Source organism: Lissotriton helveticus, chromosome 5_1 (genome assembly GCF_964261635.1).
Source record: "Lissotriton helveticus chromosome 5_1, aLisHel1.1, whole genome shotgun sequence".
Lineage (NCBI taxonomy): Eukaryota > Metazoa > Chordata > Amphibia > Caudata > Salamandridae > Lissotriton > Lissotriton helveticus.
Window position 1 is genome coordinate 1,349,781,057 of NC_136065.1, and position 25,519 is coordinate 1,349,806,575.

Below are 25,519 nucleotides of genomic sequence, written 5' to 3' on the forward strand. Positions count from 1 at the left end.
ATATGGAATGGATAAAGACAAGTCGGGGCTACTACTCGAAAATAATCGGAGGAAAGTGAAGTGGGAGAAGCTGGTTAATAGTGGAGACAGAATACCACAGCTATATGCAAGGATTATCCCGGTTTTGGAGAGGGCCTTCCAGATAGGGAAGGAGGCGCAAGATGTGGACAGCAGAGGAAAGCTCGCACAGGTACATGTAGATATATGTAGCACCTTAGAGCTGGACCTGTTCTCTTCGACAGGGAAAAAGAAAGGCCCCCCGGCTAAGAGGAACTGGTATAATGCCACCTGTAGGGAATCCAAGGCCCAATTGTTACTCGCTATAAAAGGAAGACATAGTAAGGAAGAAATGCAAGCCAGGAGAAGATCCTATAAAAAACTCCTAGAGCACGCGAGGGCGGAATGGGATCAGGAATATTGGGAAAACCTTGTTAGATCACTCAACAATAGAGACTCGCGTAAATTTTGGCGTATAGTCTCGAATGGTACTGAGGATCTATCTTCAGCAATCGAACCCAATATAGCTCCCACGATATGGCAGCGCCATTTCGAGGCGCTGTATTCTGAAGAAGAAGGGGTTCCCAAAGTACCCGGCAAGATAAAGACCTCTGACCAAACTGGGGTTCCTTTCACTGAAAAAGAGGTGAGGTTGGCCATTACTGGTCTAGCCGCAGGGAAAGCTCCTGGCCTCGATGGGGTGCCCGGGGATCTGTTTAAGCAGGAACCAGGGATATGGGCTCCATATCTCACATTGATCTTCAACGCCATCTTGGAGGGAATGGAGGTTCCGGATACTTGGCTGGGAGCAGAGGTGGTCCCAATTTACAAAAAGGGGTCGCCTCTGCTACCAGCCAACTATCGTCCAATCAGTCTAATCGACATATCCCAAAAACTTTTTGGGAGACTGATTTTGAACAGGTTACAGGCCTGGATAGACGAGATGAGCATCTTATCCCCCTACCAGGCGGGTTTTAGACAGGGTGTATCGACTGTAGATCAAATTTTTAGGTTGAATCTCCTCTACTGGAGAACAGCCGTACTTGAAGGTGGCACTTTATATACTGTTTTCATAGATCTACGTGCCGCCTTCGATTTGGTACCCAGAGCGAGGTTGTGGAGAGTCATGGAAGAGCTGGACGTTCCCGGAGAAATCCTGGCAGTCCTGATGAGACTTCACTATAACAACTATGCCCGCGTGCGGTTTGGCAGAGGTGGCAAATTAACCGAAAGGTTCCCCGTTCGCAGAGGGGTAAGACAGGGTTGCGTGCTCGCACCGACCCTGTTCTGCCTCTTTGTGAACAGGGTTGTTGCTCACCTGAACAGGATTGCAAACACCGATGCCCCAAAACTGACAGGCAGCAGGGTGCCTGCAATTATGTTTGCAGACGACACCCTGCTGCTGTCCAAATCTCCGATGGGCATTCAACGTGTCCTGGACGGATTCCTACAGTTCTGCTCTGAGCGAGGACTTGAAATTAACCCACAAAAAACTAAATACATGATCTTAAATCCTAACCCCCATAATCGAGCCCCACCCAGGCTAGGAACAGTCCAATTAGAACGCGTACACACTATTGAATACTTGGGGATTACTCTCAATGAACATCTAACGTGGGCGCCTCACCAGACAAAAATGACCATCAAACTGGCGCAGTTGGCGGGTGGCATTAGGCGACTGGCGAACAAATCTTCTTACCGGCCACTTACCCCAATCATTCACATTTACAAAACCCAAGCCCGGGCAGGTGTCACATATGGGGGCGAGCTGTGGGGACACATTCAATCCTCTAAATTACAATCAACTGAAAACAAATTTTTGAGACAGATTGTAGCCCCCCCACAGAGCACTCCACTTCTCCCCCTTAGATTGGATCTGGGAATCCGTCCAATAACGGAGGAGCTGGGTCTCAAACCCCTGACATTCTGGAGGCGTTTGTGGAGTAGTCCTGATCTTACAAACTATAGAACTGAGCTACAAGAATTTCTGCAGTTAGACAATGCCAGGAGAATTCCATGGCTGATTTATATCAAGGGAATGCTGGAGGATATTGGTTATCCGGAACTATGGTTGGACCCTATAAACACCTGCCCAAAGATTACAAAAAAGAAACTTGCAAGAGCCTATCAAGATCTGAAGCTCACCAGAGCCACAGAGGGCATACGAGAGGGATCTTTGACCCATTTGTCCACAAAAGCTAAAGATTCATATCTTCTTGAAAGTGCTCTAGACGCCATGTCTCCCATCCTAACGAGGAAACTTTTTCTCCAATGGAGATATGGAATTCTCCCACTAGCATCATTCACCGCGTCCTGGTCTTCTTGCTCTTCATCTGAAACTTGTCCGGTATGTGCACACCCAAAGGAGAATGATGTTCATGCAGTCTTCTTTTGCAAGGGCTACGAGAGAAGCAGGAAATACTGGCTAGTCCCCTTACTCAGAAACTTGGGATTTAGATTCTTCGAAACTGCCTACAGAGTTTTAAAGACAGACTTATCCCCTACTGTGGTTTTTGCCCTGGCTAAATTTTTAACTTCTATGTGGTTCATTCGAAGCCGATGGGTAAAAAGGCTTGTATAAAGACTTGTCGTCTCAAGATAGATTGAATCCCGGCACTTGTTTTATTACCTCTTAACTAAGCGATCACCATTGTTGTTTAATACTTTTTAAATTTTGTATAAATGAAATGTATCTTTTATGATCTGTGATCGAAATAAAGATTTCTTGAATGAATGATACAAAAGTCAACCAACTCAAAAAAAAAATGTGGCAACATCTTAAAGGAAAAATGACTTACCTCAGGTAACTATATTTCTAGTGGACACTCCGTCTACCTGCAGATTCCTCACCTTTGAACAACTGAGACATGGAGTTGATCAAAAAATAATTTGTATTACCTTTCTGGTACCAGTGGGAGGTGTTGAATTTGTTCCGACGTCAGATGTGGACTTGTGGTGAAATCATATAAAGCAGAAAGACTTGTGTCCTAATGTCAGTCATGCTCTGTTTTTGAAGTGACTTTCGAGAAGTATTAAAGAAGAAAAAAAACGGGTTTATTAGTAAGTATGCTTTTTTTTTTAAATGAGAAAAATAGAAAGGCTTTCTAAACAAGAGGGGATGGTTCGAGGGCTATTGAGGAGTCTCTAGCTAGATCCACCAGAAAGATGGTTACTGAAGGTAAGTAACTTTTCCTTACGATTGATTATTCTACCTGCAGATTCCTCACTTTTGATTAAGCAAGCAAGCAATAACTTGAAGGAGGTGGTTGTGGAGAAAAAACAGTTTAGATAAGAAAATCTTTAAGTACAGAGCTGGCAAAGGGAGTGCCACTGAATCCTAAAAATAATATTTCTCGACAGTGTGCAGAGAAGACCACATAGTCGTTTTGCATATGTCTGCTACAGGTACGCACCTAGTAAAGCTTCTGTGGAAAGAACCCTTATTCCTTTAGACAGACCTACTGTAACCAAGGTGTACGAGATTTTTATACATATTATAATCTATCTGGAAATAATGTGTTTCTGAATTTGCTTTACTATTTTGGCAACCAGTGTAACCAATCAACAGCTGGTCTTTTGATCTGTCTTTAGTATGCTTGATGTAAAAGTTCACTGCTCTTCTAAGGTATAGCCTGTGCAGCCTTTCTTCATCTTTAGAAAGATGTGATTAAAAAGGTTGGTAGTGTGATAGATTGTCCCAGATGGAATGGGGACAACACATTAGGAAGAAAAAAGTCTTGCAGCACCAGTTTGCCTTGGAAGAAAGAGCTTGAAGTTGTTAACTGTTGAGCTGAAGTAATGGCTACCAAACACTGTTTGGAGGGTTAGAAGCCTCAACTGACAACTGGACAGGGACTCAAGAGTCCCCATGAGAAATGTCAGGACTAGGTTAAGATCATATTGTGGCACAATGAATGGTATTGGTGGATACAGGTTTGTCAATCCTTACAGAAATGTCAATACCAGCAGAGATTTAAACAGAGAGGGTTGGTCAGGTAGACAAGGAAAAAGTGATAGGGCAAAAGAATATCCCAGTAGTTACCACACAGCCTTGTTAAGGACAGAGCAAATTATAGCACCTATTCCTAATTCAGTGCACCAGGAAGCACATTTTTTCCACCTCCCTGAATAGATCAATTTGATAGAATGGTGACATGCCGAAAGGATCACATCCATCACTTCTGATGGGAGTTAAATTGTGCTTAGATTGCACTGCTCAATCTCCAAGCATGAAAGTGTAAGCTCTGAAGATTTGAGTGCCGGATCTCATGACTTTGGCCTGGTCTTGCTGAACCTTTCTTAAACTTGAGAAATCAAGGGGTATTGGAGGAAATGCATAATTAAACGCATAATGAAGAAATTTCCACATCAACTGAAATGCATCCCCAAAGCTCCATGTAACAGATACTGGAGGGCACATCATTTCAGGCAATGAGCGTTGCTCTGAGTTGCGAATAAGTCATACTGAGGAAAGATCTGAAAAGATCCAAGACTGCCTGTGGGTGAAGGGACCACTCATGGTCGGCAAGATGATGCCAACTTAGGCTGTTGGCTTTGTTCAAGGAGGCTGCCAAGTGATTTTCTACCAGCCACTGGCCGTGTTGATGTGCCCAGGTCCAGAGCCTAAGGATTTCGGGAGCTTTAGCCCATAACTCCCCCTCCCCACACACACACTTTTTTTGTTTAAGTATCAGACTGCGGTTGGTTGTGGTGTCAGTTAAGATCTGCACTGTCTGACCTAGAAAGGAATGGAGAAAAGCTTTTAGCACCAACCGGAAAGCCCTCAATTCCAGCAGACTGGGGAGTGGGGTAATCTCAGATCCTGTGAATTCCTCTCAACTCCAAATCATCCAGATACTACCAGGATCATTGCTGAATTGGGGCAGAAAGGTCTCTTTTGAACGCGGTTGTCTTCTTTTTACCACCAGCTCAATTCCACTCCAGTGTCCCTAGAGATCACAGTACATTTGGTCTCCCATAGCTGCATCTCACATGTCAACTTACCCGCCCAACCCATATGGCGCCAGTGGCTCTCTGCCAGGCCTTTATTGCCACCTGGGTGGCCGTCAGCAATCGTCAAACTGCCTTCCCCTGCACAGGAAGTGGAGACAGGAGCAGCTAGTAAATTGGTTGCGGTCCAACCTAGAAGTGTATTGGTCCAGAGGTGCAAACGCCCAGTCATTCACCGCAACCAGATACACTGCCCAATAGGAAGCCCTAATGTGGGTACCCTCATTGTAAGGGTTACGTTAAAGCATGGTGCAGGCTATTCTAGGGTGCTTACCACACCATAGCAGGGAACACAGATCACTCTACAGCTTGACAAACACAGCCTCGCGGAGCGGGTAGTAAGTATTCTGCAAGGAATATAATAGCTTTGGGAGTGTAACAATTTTGAAAATGGAAGCTCTTTGCAGCAATGTGAGGGGTAGCGCACGTCACTGTTCCACGTCCTCCTGAAAAGCGTACATCACTCTCTTAAGGTTTCTGGTAAAACATTGCTTCCGGTGCGGTGTCAAAAGTATGCCTAGATATTGAAAACCTTTGATCGCCACCTGAAGCACCAGAGGCAAAACGGTGGGGTCCAAAGGGGTGCAGAGATGGCAGAGCACCAACTTATTTCAATTAATATGGTAGCTCGAATGGGCCCAGCAAGACTTGAAGGTATTTAGGATCACAGGTAAGGTAGCCTCCGGTTCAGTGACATACAGCAGAATGTCGTCGGCATGGAGATATATTTTTTCTTGTCCCTAGCCATTGCAGACATCTTGTACCCCCGGATATCCAGGTGGGAACGGATCACCGCAGCCCGTGGCGCGATGTTGATAGTGAACAACAAGGGGGATGGGAGCACCCCCATCGGATGCCACGTTCTATTAAAAACACAGAGGAGAGAACCCATTCCACTCGGACTGCCTCCGTACGTGCTTGGCAGAACAAGGTCCATTGTCGAAAGTAGGGACTGAAACCAAACTTGCCACGACCAATGCTAAGAAAATATGGGGGCTTCTCTCAAAGCCACCTTTGACATCCAGTTGTCGAGGCAACAAAGGCTATTTTCTAGTAGACCTACCCAGCAATTAAGCCACACTGGTTGGTCTCTGTGAATGAGTGGGGTAATCACTGTCCAGCGATGCGAGGCAAGAATGGTAGCCAGCACCTTCACCTCTATATTTCACAGATGGGCCAGAGGGAGCAGCAGTTTGTTTTGAGCTTACCCTGTTTGTGAATCATGAAAATGGCTGCACATTGTAGATCCTGCTGTAATGCTCCACGGTCGCTCACCTCCTTAAATAGGTTGAGCATTTGGGAGGGCTGAAACTTGAGCATTTTCTTTTTAACTCCGCTAAGAGGCCATTTGGTCCCAGGGTTTATCCTGTTTTAATTTTTGAGATAGCAGCCCTGACTTCTTCCAGAACATTAATCACCAAGTGCATCCGATCCTCAGAGGATACCACAGGTAAGTCTACCCTAGCCAAATACTCAGCTATAATAGGGGCATCCGCCAATAGGTGGGCCTTATAGTAGCCAGCAAAAGCCTCCGCAATGGCAATATCAGTCAAGTAGTGGGAGGGGGGGGGCACCCCCTCGATCTATAATGCTCTGAATCCAGTAAGATTCTGCATCCTGCATACCAAACCAGGCAAGCAACTTGCCCCCATGGTCTCCTGCATCATAAAGACCATGTTGTGTGGCAAATAACGGACTGCCAATAATTGACTGTGGACCTCTTCTGTGGCCAGATCTTGGTACTCTCGCCAGAGTGCCACGCATGTCTTTGTAGGGTAACAGATGCTCTGATAGCTCTAGCTAAAGAGACAGCAGCATCAAAAACAGCATGCATCAAGGCCAGCTTTTATGTTGTGTATAGACGCATTTACCCATTGTTTACCTCTTCCTATAAATTGTCTTTGAGATGGCCCAGTAGACTGAGGGCAGTTGATACTGCCATGTCCAGAGGGCATGCATATAATGGCTAAGGAGGCATGCAGCATTAAGGGATCTGAGGGTGAGACTTCCTGCAGAAAATGATTTCTTACCCACAGCTTCAAGTGTTTTAGATTAACTAGAAGATGTGTCTGGAATGCACTTGCGTTGAGTTTTGAAGTGGGGGGAACTCTTCACCACCAAACTCTCTGGTGATGGGTGTGTCGTTAACAGCACTGGATCATCTGGCGCTGGTCTATATCGGCAAGCGATAGTTCTTTGAAAGGCCAAGGACGTGGAAGGTTTGGACCATGGCGGACCTGACGTCTAGAAGTGCTCTATGAACATGTTCAGTGATCGCCACGTTGTTGCATTGCAGATGACTAGGATGCAGCACGCTAACGCAGTGGTCGCAGCGTGCTAACGCAATGGTTGCAGCCTTGGCTCTGGTTGAGTGAGCCCAGGGGCGCTGCTTCTTGGCCACTGCGTAGCAGATCTTAACGAACAGGACAATTGATCGCGAGATGGGTCTCTTCTGCACTGCCTTCTCTTTGTTTGCTCCCACATAGCCCACGAAGAGTCGATCATCCATCCGGTAGTCTCTGGTGCTGTCAAGGTAGAACAACTCTTTTTGGCTCCAGATGGTGGAGTGTCTCCTCCTCTTTGGGGGGGATGAAGTGGAAAAAAGAAAGTAGGCAGGGTGAAATACGGACCTCCATTGAATGGAGTCCCAACCTTCGGAAGAAAGGAGGCATGTGCCTGAGGGACAAGTTTGTGCGGGTTGTCCGTAATGTAAGGAGTGTGCACCGAGAGTGGCTGTAAATCGCTGAATCTCATGGCTGAGGTTGTTACCACTAGGCATGCTGTTTTTAAGGTCAAGTGCCTGAGAAGGTACCTGTGAAGAGGTTTGAAGGGTGTACACATGAGAAAAGTGAGAACCAAATTGAGGTCCTACTGAGGCATTATGAATGGTGTAGGGGGAAACATATGTTGCAGGCCTTTAAGGAAGCTAGCCACTATGGGTGACTTAAAGAGAAAGGGTTGGTCCGGCAACTGCAAAAATGGCGAGACAGTAGAAAGGTAACCCTTAACTGTGCCCATGGCAGAGCCTTGCTGGCCCAAATATAATGCAAACAATAGGACTTTAGATAGGGATACATAAAGGAGGTCAATTTTGTGGAAGGGACACCATGACACAAACTTGTCCCAAGGGCAGGCATATATTGACTTGGAGGAGGGATGCCTGGATGATAGAATAATGTTACATCCTTTGGGAGGAAGGTCAAAAGCTGTAAACTGTCGCCACTCCATCTCCATGCATGAAGGTGGAGAGTATGCAGGTTCGGGTGGAGAATCCGCACCTGTTGTTCATACAGGAGATCCTCTCGAAGAGGCAGCCAGCAGATCGATGATCAGGCTCAGCAGATCGTGATACCAGACTTTCCATGCCCAACCTGAAGCAAAAAGAATTACTTGGAACTGGTAGTTCCTGATCTTCTTGAGCGCTCCGGGAAGGAGGGTTATTGGCGGAAAGGCATACAGGAACACAGTGCTCCACTCAAGACGAAAAGTGTCTTCAAGAGAGCCGCACTGGAAACTCAAGCCCGCCAACCTGCTGACATTGCACATTTTGGGGGGTGGTGAACAGATCTAACCAAGGCTGTCCTCACTGTTGAAAGAGACATTGCACCACCTCTGAATGGAGATGTCATGCTCTGACATTCCAGCCATACCAGAAACGCAGGGCCCTCTCCCTGACAATGGGTCCACAGCCTCATCCCGCCCTATTTGTTGGAATGCCACATAGCGATGGTGTTGCCTGTGAACACCTGCACCAACCTTCCTCTGATCGAAGGAAGAAAGGATTTCAGTGCCAAGCAAACCGCCATGAGCTCCAATAGATTAATGTGGAGTTCTGCCAGAGACCAAAGGCCCCTGATATCCACCTCTCCCATGGGGTCACACCAGCTTAGAAGTGATGCATCTGTCATTTAAGTTAACTCCAGTGGGAGAAGTGAGAGGGGTCTGCCACTGATCCAGTTGCAGTTCATTACCCACTACTGCAGATCTTTGTCAGTTGCCACCGAGATCTGAACCATGTCGGAGAGATTTCCCTGATGCTGTGCCCACTGGGACTCAGATCCCACTGTAGAGCCCGCATAAGCCATGAGTAAGAAGCAGGATGCCAGGAGGACCCATCAGAGTGAGGCTCATCGGAATCCAGGAAAGAAGCTGAAACATGGGAATTGTAGCCTGAATATCCTTGACTCGCTGCTTGGGGAGATGGGCCCGAAAAGGCACTGTGTCCAGAACAGGTCTGATGAAAAGGAGCGTCTCAGAGGAAGTCAGATGTGAATTCAGCATGTTGATGGGGAACCCCAGCGAATGCAGAAGGCTTGTCGTAGTTGGAGGGTGGGAGATGCCTGGGCTGAGCCCACCTTCAACAGCCAATCGAAGAGGTAGGGGAATACTGTAATCCCAGACCTCTGCAGCTGAGCTGCAACCACTGCCATCACTTTCGTGAACACCTGAGGGGCACTGGTAAGGCAAACTGCAGGTAATGTCTGTAGGCAGGCAAGATGGGGGATGTAGAAATATGCATTTTGCATGTCCAACGCTACCATCTAGTCTCCCGGGTCGAGAGTGAACAGGATGTGGACAAGAGTAAGCATTATGAATTTCTCTTTTTACAAGAAGAGGTTGAGAAAGAACAGAACTAGGATAGGACAAAGTCATCTGTCCTGCTTTGGTGCCCGAAAGTAGTGGGAATAACAACCAAATCCTGCTTCTGATGTAGACATGCATTCCATAGCTCCCTTGGCCAAGAAAGCCTGCCCTTCTTTATGGAGAAAGGAGAAATGGTCCTCCGATCGTATGTGTGTGGCATGGGTGGTGGGATAGAAAAGGAGTAGCCGCTTTGGACAACTTTGAGGACCCAGTGGTCTGATGTCACTGACCGCCAGTGGTGCAGGCAAATGGTGAAACCACCTCCCAATAAATGCTCATGATGGTCGGAAAGCACACTTAGGAGGCTTGGAGACCACGGCTGATGGGGCAGCGATGTCTGTGGGACCCACGCCCTCTGCCACGAAAAGGCTGGGAAGTCTGTTGGCTGTGATGACTTGGACGGTAAGGACACAGTTGAAGACCCCTTCCCTGGCCACTTAAGGGACAGAAGGTGGATTGGGGTGGACGAGGGGCCATAGACAAACCCAAGGACATGGCAGTAGCTATGCTGTCCTTAAAGTGATCTAGCGCAGAATACATCTTCCATCCAAAGAGGCAAGACCCCTCGAAGGGGCATGTCCATGAGGGAAGCCTGGCCATCCCCTCAAAAAAGATGTTCTTGGCCAGGCATGGTGCTGCAAGGCGACTGACTCCCCCGCTCTCCCCAATAAGCGGGTTGTGTCTAGCCCACACCTTATGGTGAACTTTGCTGCATTTCACCCGTCTGCAATAGCCTGGGTGAGTATGGTTCCAGCGTCCTCCAAGACCATAGACAAAACTTGTGCAACTGGGTCCCATATTGTATAGAAATTATGTCCCAAAAGACACGTGGTGTTCTCCGACCGCAGTGCTTGAATGGTGGATGAGAACATTATCTTGCCAAAGGTGTCCAGCCTTTTGGATTGCCTATCCGGTGGAGTGGTAGGTAAAGCGCCTGGGTTAATCCTGGATGTGGAGGCTTGGCCCACTAAGCTCTTCGGGTTGGGTGTTGGGGGAGGAAACTTGGATCCCCAGGAGAAGGGCGATGGCTGTGGGCAATCGTCCTTTGCACAGGAGTCCCTATGCAGGACTTGGACCAATTTTTTTTTTTTTGGACAATTTTATTAATAAACTGCATGATTACTTAAAATCTTTACAGTATAAAAGTGAAAAAAAAAAGAATAAAAAGCTTTATGAACGTCCCGACTCCCCCACTCTCAAGTCCCATCCAAACATAAAAGTGAGAGTCACTTTAAGTTAAAATACTAACATATTAGTCCTGATTAGCTGTCCTAAACATGGTTCTTTTAAAAGGAGTGATGAATAGGTTGTACAAGTGTTTCCCAGCTGATAAAGGGGGGCACATGAAAGTTCGGTAGAGTCAATTCATGTACCAAGGGCTGTTGACGAAAGATGGATTCTTCGTGGATCTTTAAACCAGCCCAAGTTAGATAACTGGGGCAGAAGGCTTCCAGTTACTTTGCAGACAATGCCGTTAAGTGGGAGTCGAGTGCCATTTTTACCTGGTGTATAAATTTCCCAACTCTGGCTATCAAACAGGTCGTGGAGACTGAGAGGCACCAGTCCGAGGCCTCTCTACAAGTTCTATAGGCCGTGTTCCGTAAAATCGGAAGCAGCAAGCGATGGCGGTCATTGGCCAGCTTTGTGCAGCAGCACAGCAAGTGTAGCCAGGATTCTCTACGGTAATTGCATAGACGACAGGCCAAGGTGCCATCCGTACGGGCCCATTTGGGGTTGAAGTCCATGATCCTGAGGGCCAAAAGTCGAAAGTACAAAATTTTCTTTCTCGCGTAAGTGGATACTGGATCTTGCAGGTAAGGTTGGGGTTTACCTGGAATATATGATTTGTCCAAGGCCTGGGTTAGTGGATTTTGCCGAAGAGATGCAAGGTCAAGTCCAAAGGAGATGATCCGGACTTAGCGATTAACAGCTTGGGCCCAGCTGAGAAAGGAATTTCGTGCAGGGGCAAACTCCTTCTTTCGATTTTCAATACTGCAATAGCTTGTCCTACCTTTGAGTACCAGGGGGAGCCCACCTCATCAAAGATTGATTTTAGGGAGTGCTTTAGCAAATGTTCTGGTGCTTTCAATACTCTAATATAGAGTTTTAAAAGGTCCCCCAATAATACCAGCTCCGGTCGCTTAAGGCCTATTTCTAGCCTTAATCTAGTGTTCCTTGCGTATCTAGGGGCCTGTAGCACTAATTTATAGGCTTTCGCCTGAGCTGCGTTGACCACTTTGTCAAATGCACCAGGGTAGGCTATGTGCCCATATGCAATGGCAGGGATCAGTTTTGCCCTGAGCACTGTCAACATTGGTTCTGCTGAGGGACTGTCCAAGCGGTGGCATAAGCGTCTTAGCGACAGAATGGTTTTGTCAATTTTAGGTTTAAGCTCCTTCAGATGTTTGGCTGCAGAGGCACTCTCAGAGACCCATGTGCCCAGATAGTTGTAGGATGGGGCAGTGACGATACGGTGCTCCCCCAGAGACCATGAAACTTCTTTTTTGAGGGGGTATTTGCCAAAAACGACAATTTTGGTCTTGCCCACGTTGATCCGTAAGTCATTTGACTTATTGTATAATGCCAAACTGCTTAAGGCTCTTTGGAGGCCCACCCTAGTGTGGTCCATGATCACCGTGTCGTCTGCATACTGGAGTGTTCCCAAGACGAGCCTCCCCAGTTTTGGAGGTGCTAAGTTGGCATCTTTCAGAGCTGTCCCCATGTCCGCAGTATACAAGTTGAAAAGCATGGGGGCCAAGACGCACCCCTGCTTGAGGCCCGAGTTGGTTTCAATTCTTGCAGTTGTTATTGTAGGGCTTAGCTTCACCTTAACCCAGGTGCCCTCATAGAGTGCTTTTATAGCTTTTAGTAGAGCCTGTGGTAGCCCCCACGAGTTGAGTTTTGCCCAGAGCCGGCCCCTGTTCACTCGATCAAAGGCTGTGGAGTAGTCTATGAAACAGCAAAACAGGGGCGGTTTGTTCCTCATATTGGCCTTCTTCGCAAGGTAGGAAAGGGCTAAGATGTTGTCGAGGGTGGAGCTGTAAGCCCTAAAGCCGGTCTGTGTGGGCGGAAGAATGCCGTTCTTGTCCACCCAGTCCTCCAGATCCCTGAGAAGAAGGCGGGCGTATATCTTTGCTTCTACGTCGAGGAGAGCTATAAGCCTATAATTGTCCGGGTTCGTGTGGTCCCCCTTTTTATGGATGGGGAATAGAATAGAACCTTTCCAAGAGGATGGCAACATTGCCGTGGCAAAAGAATGGTTAAATAAAGGGGTGAGTCTGGATGCAAAAAAGGCTGAGGCAGTTTTCAGAACCTGGGCCGGAATCCCATTTGGGCCTGGAGCGCCATCAGTTCCAATGGCCTTGATGCACTTTAGTACCTCCATTTCTGTGAACAATCCGGTGCAGGTCGGATTTACGCCTTCTGACGTAACTCTTTCGGGTTCGATAATTTCCGCCGCCACCTTGGACCACGCACGGCTTCCTGCAGTGGCTTGATTTGACTCGCAGGTATACAGCCCCTTGGCATACTGTTCCCACACTTTCCCTGCAACACTATTTTCCTTTTGCTCTCCTCTGGGGGTCAGACTGTTGATGAAACGCCAAAGCTTGCTATTGTCATTTCCTTTAATTAAGGAAAACACAGTCAACCAATTCTGATCAGTCTGCCGTTTTTTGTGGGCCCAGACTTTCTTTTTATAGTCAGTTCGCAGAGCAGCAATGGAGTATCTCCCTGACAGATGAGTGCCTTTCTTTTGTGCCCTGATTGCCTTATTTAGATCACGCTTACACTGTGACAGGCACCACGATGTTACCCGGCGAGGATCAGAGTGGAATTGGCGACTTCTTGGGTGACGGTTATTGCCCAGACGTTCCAATAAATCGGAGGTCAGGGTTTCCCAGAGGTGAATGAGGTTCTTAGTTTGAACTGGGTTAGGTTCTTCCTCCCTTCTAGCTACATAGTCTAGCAGGCTATGACTGAGATTAATTGACCATTTTATTCTTTTAAGCACTTTGTGATGTTCCTCCCCCGTGGTAGTTCCAATAACTACTTGTAATTCTGCTTGTACTCGCGCCAGATTGAATGTGGCGCGGAGGGGCCTATGATCACTTTCCTCTCTGTCGTCCACTGTGAAGTTGCAAAGATTGTGGACAAGCCCTTCGTTGATAAAGATGTAGTCTATTGTAGAGACATTTCTAAAGGTCGGGATGGTGGTCCATTCAGGTTGGGTCTTTTTTTGTATTCTATGGGTGGAGTGCAGCTTAAAATTTGCGAGAAATTCAGTCAGTAGGGCTGACTTCTTGCTTGATGGAGACTCCGAAATTAAACCCAAGCCTCTGTGATTAAAGTCGCCCGCGATTATTACGTCTTGGTCCTTCCAATTTATTAAAAGATCTTCCAAAATTGAAATAAGTGATTCCATGGCCTGGGAGGATTGATACTTGTTTGGATTGAAATAACAATTAATTAGTAGAAGGGGGCGAGATTTTTGACCCGGTGACAACCCACTGATTATGATGGCTTGAAGATCAGGAGACCCCAACTTTAATTCAGTTGTGTTAATTTTGCACACATGACTTACGTAGATAGAAAGACCCCCTGACGGGCGTCCAAAGATTGTCCTTTTGGTCGCTGGTTTAAAATGTTCGTAAAAGCCACCAATGGCGGTCGTTGCCCTTGCCCAGGTTTCCTGAATACACAGTATGTCCCCCTGTGCGAGGTATTCTGATGTAGTTATGTCCCTAAAGATGTTGCTCACCCCCGCAATGTTCCATGAAATAATGGATAACTCGCGGACTAGGCCCCTGAGTGGGTTTGAACAGGCGTTATTTGCATAGCTGTTTATTAGGTTAGGGACGCTGTCTCCATGTGGCCTCCAGGTGATCCGATGTCTGGAGATGCCGCTGCACGCTCCGTTGCCCGTCATTTTGCTCGATTTTGATTTTTAGCGGGGTTTTTGCCCACCCTGATTTCGCCCCTATTTCTGGGCGGGTATACCTTATGCCTTTAAGAATGGATGACGGTTCGTGTGTGTCCTGTTGCGGCAACAGGACGTGTGGATATTTCAGTGTTCTTGGCGCAACGACTTCAATGCCCCATTCAGCGAACAGTGTTGCTTCCTTAAGGACAGCCTGTTGGACTTGCTGACTCGCAAGTCCGATTATGGTGGAATCGTCATGAGTGTCTGTCTCCAGTCTCTTGAATATCACCCACTCAATATTTTCTGAGGTGATTTGGGCCAGCGAGGCAATATGGCCAAAGAGGCGGACAATATTGGACCTGTTCAAGATGTCAAATGAGCCTTTTGCTGTATACCTTGGGGTTAACTGCAGCTCGTAGGCGGATTGTTTGTTTTTTTGTGTGATGGAGCACAAACTCACCCCTTCTCCCTGGAGCTTTAGCCTCGGGTTATTGAAATTTAAAGGGTTTATGAGAGTGGATTCAGGCTGCTGCCCGTTGGGCCCCACACTTGATTGACCTTCCACACTCGGACATACTTGCCACTCCCCCTGGTCTGATGTTAAATTTAGGTAATTTTTGAGTACGACTCCTGGTTGCTGATTCCCTTGCCCCTCAGTTGGTAGACCTACCACTCTTGACAGTACTGGTTGTGTGCCCTGTTGTAGTTTGGGATTTGTTACAGACTCATGTTTCAGAACCCAACCGGAAGGGCTGGGGGCACTTAAAGGTGCTGAGACGGCCACCTGTAAAGGCCTTTGTTGAAGAGCCTCATTAGTTTGACCCTCCATGAGAGGGATTTGTTGACTTTGGGCCTCACCGCGAACAAGAGGTGCGTCACATGGCTTGCCCATTTTAGACACCTGCTTGGGTATGAAAATGGGGAAGAGTGGTTTGGGGATACGTTTAGTTTCAGTGTCGCCCAGGGTTAATACCACCGAGGATGTGTTTCTGCTTCTAGCTTTGGACTTCTTAAGTTGTTTTTTAAGTCTTTTTTTGGCTCTCCTTGATAACGGAGCTTTGGCACTTGCTAATGCTCCTTCGACCCTCTCCACTTGAGGGGTAGTAACAGACAGGTCATCACTAACGGTCTCGAGATCCGAGGCCTCGGGGTCACCATTCCCTTTATTAGCCGAAGTAAAGTTAATGCGGGGCCCTACTAGGGGAACCTTTGTGGCGCTATTTCCCGTTGTGCAAAGGGTTGCTGTTTCGGCATGCTCTGTCGTCTGTGATGGTAGCTTTTGTGCGGCTTGATCTTGCGTGGTTATCTCGCCCTGACCCCTGGCTAATGCAAGCATCTCTTTTAAGACTTCGGGAAGACTTGCCCATTTATCAATTAAGACGTCACAGGAATTGGTGCTGGCGACATGAGCTTGTTGGGCGTTAAGTTGAACTTCCAGCTTTGCCAGCTTATCATCTTGGCACACCAAATGTTGGGCTATCGACTGCAAAAGGTCGATTTGGAGTTCCATCTTTGCGGACTGCCATAGCAGTGCCCTAGCCATTGTGTCCTAGATTTCTCTTATTGCAGACAAGTTAAGGTCTTTGAAAGTGGGTTCATCAATTGGGTCGGTTAAGTCTTGGTGATGAGTTAAACTCAGCGGACTCCAACCCTCCGTTTGTGCAGTTCTCGGGGCCTTAGCTCTTCCTAAATTAATGGGAGTAGTTTCAAGTGTTCGTTCAATGGTCTGTTCCAATTTTAGTAAGAACGAAGTTGTTGGAACCTCTGTACCCTGAGGGATTGGCCTCTGTATTTCCCTAGGTGTCACAATTGCATTCAGACCCTTGCCTGTGCCTGTGCTCTTTGGGGAGGAGGATGCGACAGCCTCGCTTGTCCTCCCAGTATCTGAATCCACGTTCGCCCCTAGAGTTGGCCTGTCATGAATGTCGGCAGTGACCCTAATCGGGCTCTTTGTCCTGGCCTCTGGCTGAAAACAAGCTTCAAGGCTCCCAGGTGACTCGAAGTTAACAGGCTCGCAGGAGTGAGAGTCCCCTGGGGCCAGGTGGATCTTAGGGAACCCAGGTATGGCATTGGTCGCGGGATCTTGTGACGTTTCATCCAAAGGCGAGGGGCTGTTTGAGGCCTGAAAGAATTGAGTGATAAGGCCTTGGGGGAGGGAATTGCCAGTGACCAGGTCCTGGGATTTTTGGGTACTTATGCTTCTGGTTACCCTTCTTTGTGCTCGACTCTCAGGGTTCATTTCCCCCTCATCCTCCGTGCAGGATTTAGTCTTCCTCAGCGCCATCTCTTTTTGCGCCGTTTGCTAGGGCTAGGGCTAGGCTTGTTTGTGCCTGATTGTGCTGGAGGGGAGGGAATACCAGTACTAGTGCTGATGTGGGCCTCTGTGTTGAGCTGTGTTTTTTTGTTTTGAGGGCACTGAGGTGTGGAGGGGGGACGGAGGGGTTAGCAAGCGGTGCACGCGAGGGGGGCTGCAAGCTGGAGACCTAGTCTGCCAGCCCCTCAGACCTCTCCCTCTGGCTCTTACTTAGCGGCGACCTCTAACGGCTGCCGCGCTTGCCTCCACCTCTTACCTCTTGTCTCCCGCGTCGACAGGTGCACAGGCTTGTCTCAGTGGCTCCTGCGACTCCCGCCAACTCAGGGGTAGCCCTGGCTGCTACTGATATCTGGGCTGCTGAATGTTCCCGCGGCTTCTGGAATGCTCCTGCCGCTGTAGGGGACCTTGCTGCAATCCTCCTCCGCTTTCCAGACTGGCCCCTATGCTGACCAAGAGCTCTCGTGACCCCCAGCCGGCTGCCTGTCGAGGGCTCCCGCCGCTACCGGGCCACTCCCGATTTTTGCCCGCGGCCGCTGCTGCAAAGGCTGCGAGATCTGGTGGCCACCTGCGGTCGCGCTCCCACGCTCTGCTCTGCACAGCAGAGGGGGGGCAGGGAACAGCCAAGCCACCACCCTGTGAGCCGCTCGCACCGGGGGAGAGGCGAAGAGGCCAGAGAGAATGGGCTAGGTCAAAAATACTTGCCTGTCCGGCACGCAGTCCTCCAACACTCTACTGCCTAGCCAGCAAGCAAACAGGTGGGTCCCAAATTACAGGTTGCAGAGGGGGAGACTCGATGTTCCGCCAGAGGGTTCCCAACCCCGGTGGCAGGTGCTGGCAGGTGGCTGGCAGTGGTGCACTCGGGGAGAATTTATCTAAAGCAAAGTTCTGTAAAGCTACGAGGCTGTGAGGTTAAAGACTCCACAGGATGCTGAGGCGCCGATAGTGCTGTGCTCTGCTGCGCTGTCTGTGCTGGTTAACTGCCTTGTTTACCTTATGATGGTTGAGACGGCAGATGGAGACGAGCGACGGATGTGAGACCGGCAGCCTGCTTTCCTTCACCTTCCTTTACCCTCTCACTACGGAGGTTTTTCCGCTTCCCTCTGTGGCAGCAGCAGCACTGCACTCGCCTCGAGGCAATGGCGTTCTGGCGTTCTGGCGTTCTCACAATACTGCTCTCTGGCTCCCTCTAGCGACTGTCCCTCTAGCGACCGGACTTGGACCAGGCTCTATAAGAGCTTGATTGAATGGAAGAAAGGGTTCAGAAGGGGAGACTCCCAGTTGAAGCACCTCTGTCAAGACGTTTGTCTTGACTGCCACTGTGGGCAACTGAAGGTCCAAGACCTCACCTGTCCCCTGCACCACCATTGCAAAGGAGGATCTCTCCTCCTTAGCCACGGTAGGAGGAGGGACCAGAACAGTATTGGGTGAGGTTTCTAATCCACTGGCCTCCACAGTTCCTCATAGCAGTTTCCTATTCTTGCTCTTCTTCAGGAAACTGGTAACCATAAGGGTCTACAGATCCCTCTCATTCATCTCCCTCTCCAAGCCTATCAAGTAAATAAGGCACTGGCTCCACTCAGAATAGCATGGGCCTGGTCGCCAACAGAGTCAGTCGGCATCACTCCGGCTCCATGTGGGAGTCTGGTATAACGATGGGGGCATCGCTGGATAAGGACATCAGCACTGGTGCAGACGCCAAAGAAGGTCTCGTCAACAGCTCCACTCCGGATCCAGCAATGGGTCCATGGGGCCCGACTGGTGTCCTGGCTTAACCCACTAGTGCCAATCCAACAGGGGCCCCTTTCGCACCCATGGGGCCCGAAGGCGCTCCAGAGGGGCCGAGTCGCCCTTTTATGAGGCTCATGTCCTCTTAAAATTCTTTCAGCTGGGTGGGGGTCGCTCCGGATCTGTGAAAACTGGGTAAAGTGTGATGCAGACCTGGATTCAGGTACCACTGACTCGCTGGGCTAGGAGTGCCAATGCTCCCGCATCTGGTCCGAAGACTTTGATGGACGCGGTAAAGTTGAAGATCTCTTCAACTTCTTGGCATTCTTATGTTTGTGTGACTTGCCGGACGATTTAGAGTGTGATGATGACCGTCGGGGTGAGCTCAACCAACAGTCCCGGGACCTTCCGAGCAAACGGAACCTCGGGCATTACGGAGACAACCAATGTCGGACAGCGAGGAGCTTGAGGGAGCGCTTCTTTAGCACCCTGGGGTGCATGGCGTGGCAGTCCTAGCAGGCCTTGGAGTCGTGGTCCCACTCCAAGCACCACAAACACAATAAGTGGGGGGTCTGAGACATGCCTTACATGGGTTGAAATCATATGTTTTTTGGTGACCTACTTACACATCAGAAGTACATGTCAAAAAAGGTCACAAAAAGCCAGTTAAAAAGAGACTATGGGGTAACTCAGGCCGGATCAGTGCTATCTGGTGCGAAAGGTAAGAACTGACATCATCGCGCCCAGGTAGCACCTATATAGGTACCATGCAGGTTACGTCAGGTGCCGACGAAGCCATGCAGAGCTAAATGTCGCCACCTACCAAAGTTTACTGGATCCGGACTGATGCCTGTGGATAATTCTAAGGTAAGGAATATGCAGCTAGAAGTTTTTATTAGATAACAAATGGCTCCTCTTCTGGATCTATGTGTTTTAACGCCTAGAAAGGTCTCTGGGGTAGTTTGTATCACCTGTGCTAGTGCAGACGAAGGCACTGGGTCTCCATGTACCTAAAAGTTGATCGAAGATTAGACAAGTCATGGTGGCATTCCATGAACAGTTGGGGCCGTGAGATTGGTTGCAGAGAAGCCCCCGCACTGGGGACTGGGGTATGTCGCCAATGATAGGGTGGTAGAAAACCAAAAAGCCCACTGACCTGCCCCATGAAGCTAGCCAGCACACCAAAGGGGAAGGTCGCTCATGTGAAAGGGTCAATCATGGTTTGCATGAAGGCAGTTGAGTCTGCCCCTGGAGCTCAGTACTATGGATAGATGTGTAGAGATGACAGTTGAGGACGAGGAGGAGGCTGAGTCTATGATGCCGGATTCAGGACCACTGCAGATAGTGTCAGGGAACTCTCCACCAACTCCAGCTCCGAAATGGGTGGTCCTTTGAGAATTTGGTGGATCGCGACCATCTTGAGGAAAAACTTGATCTTGCTCAACCTTGTTCGACAACAGCTTTTATTACTCTCTTTGGAATAAACCACAAACAAAGTTTGGCCCAACGTTCTTTGATGGCCTTAAGGTGGCATCTTTCTAAAGAGTTGACACAACGATGTGTCATGCCTCGAACCAAGACACTTCGGACAGTTGTCGTGCAGGCGCGTGATGAACATCTTTGTCCATGACAATGTCCGGGCTTAAAGTTCAAGCATTTCGGGGGTGACATGTCCCTACTATACCAAAATGTTGTCTTGACCTTGTGAGAAATCCCCTCACCAGGTGTTAGAGCAGAGCTCCCTATCACGTTGATAGACGCGGAAAATACAAAATTTATGTTATGGCATTAGTTCTGAGGCTTCATGACTCCGATGAGGTCATCACGACTCCATGTATGAATGGAATTGACACCATCTACTGGTGCCACAGAGCTATTGCAAGCGTTTTCCAAATTGAATCTGCCACTGGGAAAGTCAAAGGTGATAAATCTGCAGGTAAAAGTATCCATCAGAACTGTCTCTTCACATGTAGTACTACCTACTTGCTCTGAAGTGACAAAGAACCAAAATGTCCTACAACTCCTATATTAATAAATCCTGTGCCCCTGTATTGCTGCTGCCCCCTCTTTCAATGTCAATCTAGTGTGCCAACTGTATCTGGTAATGTAGCATGAGCTCTCTACAAATAGGTGACAAAGCCTGCAGACATTTCATCAACAAAAAAAAAAGGCAATGCCATCACAAATTCCAAACACTTACTCACCAGATCCCTAAATCCCGGTTACTATTCATGACTCTCTGCAGTGCCAAATCGAACTTCTCTGGAGAGTGCCCACTGATATTCTATCAAAGAAAAATATTAAAAACATCTGTGAGCAAGACAGACATGCATATTTAACAGATGGTTTGTAGAGCACTTAACATGCAATCTTACAGTTACATCTGTGTTATCTAGGTACTGCCAAAGGCCGGTGTTGACAATTAGGGTCGAAGCTTCATGATGCACACCTATCTGCTGATCATTTTAGCATAGAGATGCACCAGCGAGTTCAGCAGCATTCAGGGTAAAATGTGCTTAGGTGAAAAACTGTACAGGGTTTGAGGTAAGCAGGCATACTGGATGCAGCGTATGAAGAGTGGTGAATGTAAAGAGGTGCACTGTAAATACGTGATTCAACTGTAGCATACTAGTCACAGAAGAACTGTGTCAACTCTAAAAGACTTATTAAATATATATGCAGGGTCACTTTTTACAATTACAAATTTGTCGCGTTTGCCACATATTCCATCATCTGTTTGCTACATAAGTTGCAAATGTGACTAAAAACTTGTTAAAGAAGGATATTTTTTTTTTTTAATTTTTAGGTTTTATTACACAACAACTTCAAAAGCATACCGTTGTGCAGAGCAGCCCACCTGAAGATTTTTTTTTTGTGTGGCAGCACCCCCTTCCTAGTTAATACACAGTCGTAATGCCAACAACCCAGCATGAGGCAGGCGGCGCATTGTGCACGGATCATAAACATTAACACCAAATAGAAGGAGTCCTTTCGAATAGTGCTGCACGAGTCTCAGCGGTGTTCCTGCTGCTTTCTATCCAGCGAAATCCCAGTACATCAGTGGTCTACCCCCCACCCCCCCCCCCCCCCCCCCCACACTGTATCGACCTCAATCATCAAGGCTCCCGCCCCCGCCCGCTCTCTCCATCTGCTTCTTTTCCATGTGTTCCCCTACTCTGGGTGCACACTTTACATGCAGGGCCAACCCCAAGTCCCTCTCTCCGTTCCAGTTATATCCGTCTAGTCATGCTCATTCATTGTGAGGTACAGTATATTGTGTTGCTTCCTCCCCGTGGGGGTTCAGCTCCATCAGAAGTGCTTCCCCATTCCCACTGGGCAATTGTGCCAGAAACAGCCCCCAGAAATGTTTAGGTCTGCTGCGTGGTGGGAGCAGTTAGTTGTAGTTTTCCGACTGCGTGCAGCAGTACAGTACATCATGTGTCCAGCGCCTCACCGTAGGCCCCCTCATCCAGCACAAGGCCACTACCCGTTTAGCTATTAGCATGCCCATATCCACCAATCTGCGCTTTGCCTTAGGTAGCCTTTTGGAGTATCCCAGGAGTGCAATCACTGGATCTGGGTCCAGCGATATTTCTGCTATTCTACTCAATTCACTGAAGATCTCTACCCAGTATGCATGTATTCCCGTGCATAGCCATGCCAAATGCAAAAAATCTGCTATCGGCGCATGGCATCTCTCACACATCGCTTCCTCCCGCAGCCCGTATCGGCACAAACGTTCTGGTGTATAGTATACCCTATTGATGTATTTAAAGTGTATAAGCCGGTGCCTACCATGTAGCGAGATTCTCCTTATATTTGTACAGCAGTATCGCCACATGTCATCATCTGTCTGCATTTGTAAGTCCAGTTGCCATGCCAGCCTCGCAGCTGTATACCTGGACTCCCTGTGGAACATTGCTACTTATAGATATTGGTAACTATCTTGCGTGGAGATTCAGCCTTAATCACATAGGTGAGTTCAGAGACCTCTGGTGGCTCATCTAGGTCCGCTCCTAACTGTTCCTGTAGGGCCTTACGGACCCTGTAAAATTGGAAGCGTTGCAGTACTGTGCCTACTCCCGCAGTCTCAGACGCCTGTACCCAGGTCTTTACCTTCCCATCCAGAAACAAGTCCCCTACCGTCAGTACTTTCATTTGGTGCAATGCCCTTATCACCCCCCCGTCCCTGCAGGGAGCCAACCAAAGGGCCCACTCCAGCGGCATATTAGGTGAGTGCAAAAGTGCTCCCCCCTGCTGCTGCAGCAGCAAACAGTGCCATGCATGATTGGTAGCAGTTATCGAATCTTGTATTCCCGTTCGGCGGTCAACCGGCTGGAGTATCGTCGCCGGTAAGTAGAGAGGGTCCGCAAATAGGTTTTCCATCCGGACAAAAGGAATATTCGAGTCACCATGGATCCAGGTATACATGTGGGCTCCCTGTGCAGCCCTGTAGTACAATTCAAAGTCAGGGGCTCCCAGGCCTCCCATACTATATGGCAGCGTAAGGACCTGCCATCATACCCGGGCCTGTTTGCCCGCCCAAGCAAGTTTAATCATGGTTTGTTTCAGTCTCTGAAAGAAGACCCGTGGTAGCACCATTGGGATGTTTGTAAACAGAAACAACAGCCTAGGTAACACCACCATCTTCATAATGGAGATGCGCCCCATGAGTGGAAGTCGGCACCAGGCCTCTAAATCGTCCTCCAATTTGCTGATGACAACCCCATAATTTTCTCGAAATACTATCTCAGAATTCGTATGCAGTTGGATCCCTAAGTACCTGACGGAATCTGTAGTCGACTGCAGTGGAAACTCCATCTCGAATTCCTTCGTGGATGGGGTGACAGGGAAAAGCTAAAGACTTCGCCCAATTTACCTTCAGGCCATGGAGCGCGCAAAAGTGCACCAAATCTCTAAGCACCGCCGACAAGTTGTTCTCGGGGTCGCGAACGTATAGCAGCGTATCGTCAGCATAAGTGGAGACTACGATCCTGTATGTCGGGAAGCCAATGCCCTCGTTTCCATGGTATTCTCTGAGCGAGCGCGCCAATGGTTCCGCGACGAGGGCATACAGCAAGGGGGATAGCAGGCAGCCGTGTCTGGTCCCCCTGGAGATGGCAAAGGAGTCCGTGACTAAATTGCCCAAACGGATCCTCACCCTGGGGTTAGTGTACAGTGTACCAATCATATGTAGGAACACCTGCCCTAGTCCCATTCTCCACAAAACTCGCCTCATGAAGGGCCACTCCACGGAGTCAAAAGCCTTCCCCATGTCTAAAAATACCGCCACTGCCTTCGTATCATGCTGCATTGTTCCAAAAACAGTTCGAATGTTATAGGTCAGATTTCTGCTCGGAATAAACCCGGCCTGTTCCGGAGCCACCAGATGCGGAGCCATGAGCGGCAGGCGATTGGCTAAAATTTTCGCATATATCTTGCCGTCAACATTTAAGAGGGAGAGCGGACGGTAAGAACTGCACTCCTCCAGTGATTTTCCTGGCTTGGGGATCGCCACCAAAATTGTCTCCCTCATAGACGGCGGCATACTATCCGCTTCGCACACATCATCAAAGAGTGTTGCCAGGTTTGGGAGCAGGAGATCAATAAAAGCTTTATAAAACCCCACCGTGAGGCCATCAGTTCTCGGGGCACTCCTGGTCTTCATACCCGCTAGGGCTTCCACAATCTCACACCTCTCAATGGGGAGCATTAGAAATTCCCTCTGCGTGTTCGTAAGGTACGGAAGATCAATGTGCTCCAGATAATTTACGCCGGGTACAGCATAGCATAGTCAATGCCTAGGTCATGTAGTTGTCTCTTTAGTGGAACAAAATGTTTTGTGCTTCCTGCACTCGCGCTGTGAAGTCAGGATATATAGAAATATCCGAACCTCAGTGATTTCTTCTCCCGTGCCGTGTCTCCGTCTCTATAGTTAAGCGGTTTTGCAATAATGGGTCGCTGTGGGGCACCCGGACGAGGTCGAGGTCCAAGGGAGCGATGTGCCCGTTCCCCTACAAACATGGTCGAAAAAACTCCCTCCCCGAGCAGCGTGACCAGCATCTTCTCTATGAACAGGTCCATGTTTCCAGTAGGGGTAGTCTCCGGCAGGCCCGTGATCCTGAGGTTGCAACACCGTGAGCGGGCCTCCAGGTCCTCAGTCTTGTCCTGCAGGGTCTGCATGAGTTTCCCCAGTTTCTTGTGGTCAGTGTCAAGTATGGTATGCGCTTCATCCACTTCCGTGATCCTCCCCTCCGACATATCCAGTCTCAGCATGCTTATCCAGTCAGTCTTTCTGCCACTCTATCCATCCTGTAAGGGGACCGACCACCGTACAGACCTCTAACCCCCCAGCCTGCAGCCGCTCCGCGGTGGGGGTATCGTCCGTTTCTCTGTTCCTTCTTCGCGGGAGGCGTGCGGGCTGAGACCCTCTCCGCACACCGCGCCCTCCCCGCTGGGTTTGGCTGCAGCCTCACGACCGTCGGGGAGGATAGAAGCGGGGGGGGGGGGAGAGAAACTCCACTCACCCCCTGCCACAGCACGCCTGTCCCGCGCTACTAGCGATCTCCTCGGGGCTCCGCTGGTAGCAGGCAAACACCATCTAGACGCCAGACTGCAACACAGCACCGTCCTGCCGCTCACTACAGTCTGCAGCTTATCAGCCTATAAGCCGCTCCCGCTTCTCGACGCGCTTTCTCTGGGCTCACTCCACCAATGTTGACCGGAGTTTCTCTTGGCCATGGCGCTACCCCTCCGACAGCTGGGTCGATGTCTTTTAAGGCAAAATGCACACCAGTGATGCAGGATACTTGCAGGATGTTGTCACGGCGAGACGGAGCTCGGGGCTCAAGAGGCCATCTTGGTCGCAAGCAAGCTCCGCCCCCCCTTCAGATGGATACTTCTAGCAG

At 48.9% G+C, this 25,519-nt stretch overlaps 1 protein-coding gene across 1 annotated transcript in view; it reads right to left on the bottom strand.

Annotated features, from left to right (window-relative positions):
- Positions 1-25,519, bottom strand: part of LEMD2 (LEM domain nuclear envelope protein 2) — a 261,893-nt gene that overhangs the window by 79,396 nt on the left and 156,978 nt on the right. The window contains exon 5 of the mRNA XM_078644245.1: positions 20,816-20,895. Within this exon, the coding sequence (XP_078500371.1) occupies positions 20,816-20,895 (80 nt within the window). The remainder of the gene's footprint in view (positions 1-20,815; positions 20,896-25,519) is intronic.